This window comes from Rhagoletis pomonella, unplaced genomic scaffold, assembly GCF_013731165.1.
Source record: "Rhagoletis pomonella isolate Grant_MI unplaced genomic scaffold, Rhpom_1.0 Rhpom_scaffold_00005, whole genome shotgun sequence".
Taxonomy (NCBI): domain Eukaryota; kingdom Metazoa; phylum Arthropoda; class Insecta; order Diptera; family Tephritidae; genus Rhagoletis; species Rhagoletis pomonella.
The window spans coordinates 20596624-20607190 of record NW_023458559.1 but is presented as its reverse complement, the minus strand read 5'-3'; the positions used below and the strand labels follow the sequence as shown (position 1 = coordinate 20607190).

Below are 10567 nucleotides of genomic sequence, written 5' to 3'. Positions count from 1 at the left end.
AATTAATACATTATAAAAATACACTCGCTTACCAAATTTCAGTCGGAAATCTCGAAAACTGAGGGACTTGACTGCGTTCAAACAGACAGACAGATGAACTTGGCTAAACCGGCTCAGCTCGACATTCTGATCATCTTGGCAAACATTTATATACTAAAATTTAATGGGCTAAAAAACTGCATACTCGAAATCTTTCTAGACTTTCTAAATAAAAAGTTTGGAGTTTTGATAAAATTTTTTTAAATTTTGATTAATCTTTGTGAATTTTGTACAAAGTTTGCAAGATTGATTTATATGGTTTTTGTTATAGAATGAGCTATATTTTAATCAAAAATTAAAGATGATGGAAAGTATTGTGAAAAAAACTATGTTACGAATAATTCTGTGAGTTACTATGTGTTTAAATAATTTAAAAATTTACATTTGTACCTGCGGGCAAGATCATCCCTCATTTTCCCTCCATCTACAATCGCCTGATGTACAGCAAAGTGCAATACCTTAGAAAAAGTGCTTCTGCCTAAGTTGACATCTTGGTCTTAGCTATTCTCAACTGATAGGAGCCACCCTGTAGTCAAATGTACTAGTTGTAAACTACTTCACAACTAGTATGAACCGCATGCCCAACTAGTCAGCCAAGTATCTTTTTTTCATGCAATCAACTGGTATTTTTAGCATGGGGATGTCCTACGAGATGGCAATTGTCAGATATCGGTCAGAAATATACCAGTCTCATACTAGTTCAAAATAGACAGAAAAATATTAGTCAAATTATGGACCAAAACAACTAATTTGGGAGTCAAAAAAATAAAATGATTTCATGAATATACAATAAAAAACTTTTAAGTACACTTTAATTTATTACACATTTTTATTTAGCAGCCTTAGATTTGCCAATTTAATAGTGTTAAATTTTTATTAAATATTCTTAATTTTTGTCTATAGTTTGCCTTGGTGATTAATAATATAAATTAATCAAATAATTACAATCGTGTAATTGAAACAAGTCAAAAATAATTGAAAATGATCAAAAGTAACGAAACAATGATGTAATTAAAATTAATTAATTAATTATAATTTTTTTAACCAATTAATTACTTTTTTAAGTAAGAATTTTTTAAGTAATTAATTATATGGATATTTAATCATTAAACGGTGATCCAAACAAAAACATGCTTTAATTAATAATCATTATGAATATTAATTATTATTTAACAGGTATGGTATAATTGCGAGTACGTACTCGCTTTAACGGTATACAATATAGCCAAATACATGTTATAACATTTTGTGTACTTTATTGTATTAAACTGTCGAAATCAAATAAAACAGGGCATGAATAAATCGTTTTGTACTTGTACTGTCATGAAATTCTAGTTGTAAACTATTATTTTTCCTGGTTAGTTTGGGATTTCACTGCAGGGCAGTTGCTAAAAACCGGAGTGTGGCTGCCAGTTACGTAGTCGGTGAAATAAAACGATGTCTTCCCGCTAACCTATTTATTTTGTCTAACAGAATTTTACAAACATTTTTATTTATGCGATAAGGCTCTATAAACCTAAAAGAAATATACTGGTCGTGTTAGATAAAGAAAATTACATTGAAGTGTAAATTTGCTTGGAGTCCAACTTTTTGAATAAGTCCATATACATCCTTTGCTGACGATTTTTTGTTTTGAGCATGGAATAGCACGTCTTCTTGCCTGGGTACACCCAAAAATCATTGGCACTGGCTTTTTTTCAGTTCTATACAGATTTGAATTAATTTTTACATAAATAACTGATAACAGCTGTTGCAACTTATTACCGAATCGAAATGAAAACGATTCGAAAATGATTTCGAACTTGTTCGATCTCACTCGGAATTGAGAATACCAACACAAATGCCCATATGTACTTTGTACATATGTTTTTTATTTCCCTCGATTACTTAAAGAAAAAGTATATTAGTTACGGATGCTTCGAAATATAATTGCTAAAACCTTTCTTTCTACTTGGGCCCGGCATCTATACATATAATAAAATTGTAGCAGGATGTAGTCTGTGCATTATAGATATTAAAGAAAAATTAATATGGGGTATCTTTATTAGAGCAACAGAGGCAAAACCAACAATTTTTAGAATTTTTGTCTATTTGTCTGACTGCATGTTTGTACTCGAAAACTAATGCATGGAATTGAATGCAGTTTTCACCGACGTATTTCTAGAGGTCTAATTTAAAATATCGAAAGAAAAACAAATCAGAGTTGCGACCTGTTTAAAAGTTAAAATAAAGTAAATATTGCAATATGGCTGTCAAAAGAAAGAGATTTCAAAAGGCTTAAAGCCGAAAGTATTTTTGCTAAAGGTTGCACTCGTTTAAAAAATTTCAATTTAAATTAATTGATACGATAAATTAAATATTGCAATATGGGTATCAAAATGAAGACGTTTAGGAAAGTTCACTGTTTACTTTAAGTTGCTAAAATAAATGAAATATTACAATACGGGTATCAAACAGCACTAAAATATTCTTAAGGCGCAGTGTAGCAGGCCGGGTATGTGTCAGTTTAGAAAAAAAAAGTACATTTGCAATCCGAAGCTGCGATAGGTCGTTCATACAATTTCGTTCCCAATATTGCAATTTCACCAAAAATGTCACTTTACGAGGTTTCATGCACGCACTATTATATAATGGGCCAATGTATTAAAATAATAATAATAATAATAATAATAGATTGGCGCTTACACATATATTAGTGTTTGGCCGAGCTTCTCCTCCGATTTGTGCCGTGCGCCTTGATGTTGTCACACAAAGCGGAGGGACCTACAGTTTTACGCCGACTCCGAACTGCGATTGTATTTTTATGAGAAGCTGTTTTTCATGGCAGAAATACACGCGGAGGTTTGCCAGTGTATTAAAATAAATAAGTAATAATAAATATGTTTGCATGCGCGCTCCTGGAAAGTTTAAATGTGGGATTGCCTGTAGCAGTGGTTTTTAACCTTTTTCTTCAAGACAAATCTCAGAAATTTTGAAATCGTTATACATATAGGAAATACTATTATTATTTTGATATTACAGCGTGGCGACGAATAACTGTTACCTAGGTTTTTTCGATAAATAAAAGGGTCCTTTATAGCTTTTGCGAAAAAAAGTATTTATTGTTAATTTTCCACAGATTTTGCTTGAGTTGTATTAATTAGTTTTTAAATTTTAATCCTTATTGCCAGCAGTGTAAACTTTGAGAGAAAAGTTCATTTGCCACGCAAGTCTTTTTCAGGTGAATTTTTTCTTAGACATTGTATAAAATTTGACAAAAAAAAAGAAAAACGGTTGTTCGAATGAATGGCCATCCTAGTCACCAGTTCCGAGTCCATTCGATTTTTGAGTATGAGGTTTTATGCTGGGACTCAAAATGGAGAAAACTGGCCTATGGTTACAGAAGATATGGAATAAATTAATTGACGAAGAGCTGCGTGCCAAATGAACCTTTCTTTCAAAGTTTACACTGCTGGCAAATGTAAATAGGGATTAAAATTTAAAAACTAATTAGTACAACTAAAGTAAAATTTGTGGAAAATTAACAACAAAATACTTTTTTCGCAAAATCTATAAAGTTCCCTTTTATTTCTAAAAAAAAAACTGTGTAACAGTTATTCGTCGCTACGCTGTGTATGTAAGTATGTATCATTTGGAATTAATAAATACTCAGCTCAACTCAGGGAAAACCATCCGCAGAATTTACTTATGCAGTAACCGCCCAAATGATTAGAAACAATACTTAGATGTTTATATTTTCCCACCACAAATCGGAGGAGAAGCTCAACCAGCACTAACAATATTCATTAACAATGCTGACGAATCGCTCTCTCCATTGACCGTTTAAACAATGCAAAAAAGGCAATACACTACGAAAATCAGTCTTGTAAATTTTTATGAAAATTAACCTCTCATATGAGTTTGTAAATGGTACAACCTAAAGACAAAAAATTTGAATTTGAGATAAATTTCGAAATTTTGGCTTTCAGTCTTGAAAGTTTGATTTATTTACTCTTAAAGCTTAAACAGACAGCAGCGTTGATCCGGATTAACTCAGACTTAATCCAGATCAACTGCAGTTAATTCCCGAGTTGATCCGGATCAACGCTGCCGTCTGTTTATGCTTTTACTTACTAGAAATAATATAGTCAAATTCTTAAGTTTACTTTCGTTTCATTTGGTATCGATTACCGTGGAATAAGCCATATACAGCATTTGAGAAAAAAATTTAGAGACGGGAGTCTACTTGATAAAATACTTATGCTAGCTTCTACTCTTTTCTTTTTATTTGTAGATCGTAATACCGTCGCTCACTCACGCAACGGCCTCAATAGTGAAATCACAAAACTTCATCCCGAGCTCGAAGATCCTGTGCCTGAATACACACTCGTTTCAGGGCTACCTTCTTACGAAGCAGCACTTGAGTTGCTCAACAAGACACCACAGTCTTGTCTAATTGTACATCCCAGTGTCTTTAGTGTTTTCCATGTAAATGAAAAAGTTTCAAGTGATCAACATCAACCACAACAACAAATACATCAACAACCATCTCAGACACAACTCATCGAAGTGACCACACCATTGTTGCCTACTATGAATTCAACTGAACAGCCAGCGACACCAACGGGCATTGTAATGGCCGGTAAGGCCTACGCTGGTTTGCCAAGTTATGAGGAGGCCAATAGTCATCACAGTCTGTTGCATTCAGCAAATGTCACATTGACAGCTGTGAGCGAGAAGTCAGCAACTGCACCGAAAGAACAAGCGAAAGAAAAGCACACACCAGTGTCGGACACAAACTCTGTGCCAAGAACGAAAATAGCAAGAGCATTGCAACAACCAGCAGCGACACCAACAACGTCCAGTGAAGTCGGATCAGCGCATAAATACTGACTACTTCCCGAACTGTTTCTTGACAAGTTTCGCAATTGTCATGAGTGACACTTGACTGCGGAAGTTTGACAGTTAGCGAACTGTTGCACCACAACTGTGATATTGTTTATATATGTAGCTGATTGTTATTGTACTTACTTAGTTTAAACTGTTATTTATTTACATATTTATATACAAAGATAAACTCATAAAATGTGTAAGTGCAGATTTTATAGGTTACTATTCAAAAAATAATATTCTCATGTAAACTTTTTTGAAACTGATATGCACAAATGATTTCTTTGAATTAAATAGATATTAAAAAGATGCCATTTTCCGTGATTAATCTTACTACTCGCCAGCTAAATTTTAATTTTCGTAAGGAGGTGCAAATAAAAGCCCATTGTAGCGCTTAAATTTAGATATGGATATGTAGAACAAATTATTCTTTGCATTTATTTATGGATCCTAATATGTATGTAATTTAGGTATGTAATACTTACAATTTTCAAATAAAATAAGTAAATAAATATTCGTAAATCATTGTTTTTTTTCATATTTCATAGCTACTGCAACGCAACGTCAAAAAAAAAGATTTTAAATAGAAGAATTATTTGACGAAATTATCTGTCTGACCAGAATGGTGCTTCTGTGGTATGTATCAAGAGCTGTCAAAAGTAAAAATATTCTAAATGCTCTAAACCGCCGCCAATATGTAGCTGTGGTTATGGTGTATTATTTCTGATGTAGCTAATGTAGCTAGCGAAATAGCTGGTGGCTGTGGTACTACATTCTGTTTAGCCAGTAAGGCAGCTTCAATGTTTTAAAAAGCAAATTAAAAATTAACGCAACGGTTTCTAGCTAAGTATAAACTTTTACACCCTGTTTTTTTTGCAGAATCTATATACCTTGCGCGTTGTTGCACTTGACACTTGACACTTAAATTTGCGCGTTATTTTTTTGTTTTTCGAACCGTTGAACCGAACCGAAACCCCGGTTCAAAGACCAAAAAACCCGCTTTGACGAAACAATCCAAAAGTGCAACAACAGTTCGAACCCCTGAACCGAACCGACCAAATTTTTCATCCGGTTCACGTCCCTGATAACAACATCGTTGCAGAGCTGTGCGCTTTATTTTGATTTGAGCATTGTTATGTTCCATTTATTCGTTTTCGTCCCTGTTTTGTTTTCATATCGAGCGAAGCATTGCTATGTTCGTGCGAATGTGATACAGCGGAAGATCTGCAAAACAAAAATGTTGCTTTTGCCTCTGTACAGATACCCATATAAATCTTACATCGTTTATTTCGAGGTTTTTTTCTGAGGCAAATATGGTTCTATTTGTATTATAAATTTATATATGTATCTATATATAATCGTACGGAGACAATTTACTTTCGAAGTAAGGTTCTGGATCTGAAACTTTGCACAAACATTTCAGATTTAAGAATCATTCGATGTACATATTTGCACGGAAAGATTTTTAAAATTTTAGATTGAGCAATTTTAAAATGTAAATCTGAATCTCACACACGCATTCTCATTTTCACCAATTTCGAACAATTTCATTTCTTTATTTTTAATTTTGTATGGTTTTAAAATGCTGGCGAACTGAGGGAACGGTAAAGAATTTTAAACTCTCGATAAATATGCGTTTCGGAGAATCTGGTTATTTCAGTTTAAGATTAGTGCCACACGAGATTATTTTGCGAGATTTAGCCGATTGGGTATTTGAACCTCAGCCTGGTGTAATTAATCAAAACCACGTGAAGGATCGATCCATTTCGCGTCTACAAAATAAGCACTGTACGATAGTTAATAAAGAAATCGTTAATATGTTGCCCGGAGTAGATATGGCGTCGATATCTACTGTCGTTTCTGAATATCCACGGGAGCAAGTAGAAGTAGGGGAGTTGCACCTCATGACTTGATACTAAAAGTTAGAGCAGTTGTGATGCTAATCCACCACCAAAATATGTACATATGAAGGGTTAGTTAATGATCTCGCCTAATAGTTAAAGAATCACAATTTAATTGTTTGGATGTCGCAATACAAATATGTACATATAAAGGGTTAGTTAACAGCCCAGCGAATCAACCCTTGCTTTTGTATTTAAACGTCGCAAATTCAAAATTATTGTAGCGTTCGCAAAAACAATAAATAAGTATCAAGGTCAGACCCTAGCTTAATGCTTAACGCATGGCGTATTGAGGTGCGTACGATCTTTCCAAATACCAAGTTAAAGTGAACAACCAAAAGCAATGCATGCGGTTTTTAGAATAAAGAAATATGCAGATCTTCTAGACCACGGAGCACCCCGATTTTCGGGGATTATTACTAGTGGCATTTAAACAACAGACCACAATCAAACTTAAGTGCCGTTTAAATATTCATTTGAAATTGGTCCTTAGACTATAACATCCTTGCTTTTGACGACAAAACTCGGCCTTTACTTACTGACTTGCTTACTTTTTATATCTATAACCAATTTACCAAGCTCAGGATGAAACAAACAGTAACTCCAAGCATTTTCGTTTTAATAAGACCCGTTAAACAAGTTGCTTAATTTTAACGGGATCTGTTAAACTTTTTGAAAGATTTTGTTAAACTTTATTTTTTGGGCGCGGCAACACTGCCTGCAATAAAGATCGAAAATCAGACTGATTTGCAATGTTATTACGACGGCTAATGTTAAAAAATCATGTTTGAAGCATGCATATGTTATACTTATGTTATCTTAGTAAATTTATGTTATTTATTTAAATTAATGGTCTGTTTAGTTCCTCTGCTCCATTTTCAGTTCAACAATGTTTTGAAGTTGCTTTTATTTGGTGTCCCCTATCTAGTTTGTGTTTTATGTGTGCTAGGAACGTTATGAGTGATGAAAACACTCTAGCCATGTTAAATGTTCTCTCTAGTAGGCAGAAAAGCTTTAACATTGTTCATTTTAATGCACGTAGCCTTAATAGTATCAAAATTGATATTGTTAGACATGTTTTTGAATGTTCATCCGTTGATGTTGTGTGTGTTTCTGAAACATGGTTTCTAAAAGCTATAGCTGATGCATGCTACGGCTTAAAGAATTATAAGCTCATAAGAAATGACAGACTAGGAAAAAGAGGTGGAGGTGTGGCCATTTATTGTGAAAATAGCATAAATTCTAAGGTTCCGTGTAAGGCAAGTGAAAATGGCCCAGAGTATATTTTCATTGAATTGTCTAGTCAACAATAATTTAGTTCTTTTCAGTATTTCCCAAGTTAGTTGTTTTCCCATCTTAAGCACAATTCCGTAACACAATTTGTTCATCGTTAGTAAAGCTCTTTTCTACAACTCTTCGGAGGGCGCGCTTTGAAAGTTACACGAGAGGGAGCGCCGCGGCAATTTAGCCGCAAAGTGCATCTCAAAGGTTGACTGCATTTTTTTTATTTATTAAAACACTTGAATAATATGTGTTTATACTGAAACATATTATTAGCACTTATTTTTTAAATTTTTATCCGTCATGATCAACAGTATGCCTGCAATATTTTCTGCAACCTTTTTTGTTACAATTAATACAACAAATTTTTGTTTTATTATTCCTGGTACATCTTCCTGGTTACAATTTCTGTTGCGTAGCTGGTTCGCTTCTATATAAGTTTAAAAACATAAATTTTTCTCTAAAGCATAAGAAAATTAATATCATAATACATAGTTACAAAAATATGTACGCAAACTGTAATTTTAAAATTAAACATGACAAGATACTTACAAAATAACAATTTTGATTTAGACCGTTTCACCCACTTTCCTCACTCACTTTTCCAACTATCTTAAAAAAAAAAAAATTGCGAGTTAAATTCAAATTTTTGTGGTACACGGAAGGGCGCGACGCGGAAATTCAGCCGCATATATGAGGCACCAACTTTCAAATACAAATATGAGCTGAACTATACACCGCCACTAGTAACAGCTAACTGTGAACCATGTTGCATCTCAAAACTTACAGTCACTGAGTGGCAGTGGCCGGCTACTACAATTAGTTAGTCTGTTCCAATAGCAGTCCGGTTTACAGGATTTAGTCAGAACTTACAGGAAGTCGTTCCTATTGACATAAAACCTGTAAGTGGGAACACTTTTGAGAGAGTAACTGAGCAACTGTTCCTAGTCAGAAGTTACAGGATTTAGTCCGGAGTTTTTTTTCCTGTAAGTTCATGAAAAGTGTCAAACGATCAGCTGATTTGCATGTGTTAACAAAAACAGAAGCGGTGTAAGCAAAGAACCTTATATTTGTACATAAATGCAAGTAAACAACGAAACATTTGAATATGTATAGATTTTAATAATTAGTTAGTGATATTTCAGCCAAATAAGTGTTGTACAAATGACATGTAAACAAACCGACTGACGTTTTTACAGGAAATAGTGCTTTTTGCGATCCCATGCACTTCTGCATCTGTTCTCGTTTTACTCTCATTTGAGAGCGTAAAGTTGTAATTTGACAGTTCCACAGGTTTTAGTCCGAAGTTCAAAGGAACAGACTAAGTATTTGAAAACCACAAATTAAAATTTTTGCGGCTAATTTGCCGCGGCGGCTCATCCGAAGGGTAATATTTAGAATAAGCTAAATCTGGATTATAGGGAGGATAGTCCGCAGCCAGGCTTGTGCATCCATTTCGATTCTATTTTCACCTTCCTTTTTTAGTTTTTATACCCGAGCGCACTTGTGCACAAGGGTATTATAACTTTGTTCGCATAACGGTTGTTTGTAACAGCCAAAACGAATCGAGATAGATATGGACAAATGTATACATAAATGCTCAGAACAGGATACGAAAATAAACTGTACAAAACAATTTCCATTTGCTCATCGATCATCATATCATTTGTGCTTTTGTACAGTTTTGTACATAGTCAGAAATAAATTAGGGGTATTCTCCAAATCTTGCAAAGCCATTCCACGTAGCACGGATTGCATAACTTGCAAACACACAACAACAAAATATATGGGAAACAACATTTCCTATCGCTGCAAAATATGCAACGTCAAAACCCATGTATATATTTTGCAAAATAGCATAGCAACATAAGTGCGACCCTGTGCTAGTTGTTTTGTTGTTGGAATCATGATAAAAATATTTATAAGGTACAATCGCTGAGAGCCAACTTTAGGAATTTTGACGTGTGCTAGCATTTTGAAAATTTCTCTCGGTGTCATTTCGCATTTGTTTGTTTTTATTTTCACACAAACCAAAGAAATATATTTCTGTCGAAACAACAAAATTTGAATATACATACATATGTAAATAAATAAATGGAAGCAATTGTCTGTAATGGACTTCTGCCCGCATGTTAAGGCGAAGCTTTTGGCATGCATTTGAAAATATTTTACCTTAAAGGCACTGCACTTTTGCAAAGAACTACCTTGTGCTTACGTTGGGTCAGGTGGTGTGGCAAAAAATGAGTCGAGCATACATAGGGGCACATTGGAAAATCCGTTTTCATAACACCACAAACCTCGATCCATTTTTGCTGTATATACGATAGTTGCGGGAACTTGAGGATCTTTAGATTGCTTTGCTTGCAGAGGAAAAGGAATTTGGGCGGACGAATTGAGCGTGCGGTTTTACCTTTAAATATTTGTATCATGGTTGGAATCGCTACATATTTCTCTCTTTCCTCTCATCTCGCTCACTT

The 10567-nt window shown here is 34.1% G+C and overlaps 1 protein-coding gene across 1 annotated transcript in view; it reads left to right on the top strand.

The window, feature by feature from the left end:
- LOC118738762 (protein commissureless 2) overlaps positions 1-5387 on the top strand; it is a gene marked incomplete at its 5' end in the record, with an annotated part of 13552 nt that extends 8165 nt beyond the window's left edge. Inside the window, 1 exon segment of the mRNA XM_036469721.1 lies at positions 4313-5387. Coding sequence (XP_036325614.1) covers positions 4313-4911 — 599 coding nt within the window. The 3' untranslated portion in view covers positions 4912-5387.
- Between the last annotated feature and the right edge of the window lie 5180 nt (positions 5388-10567).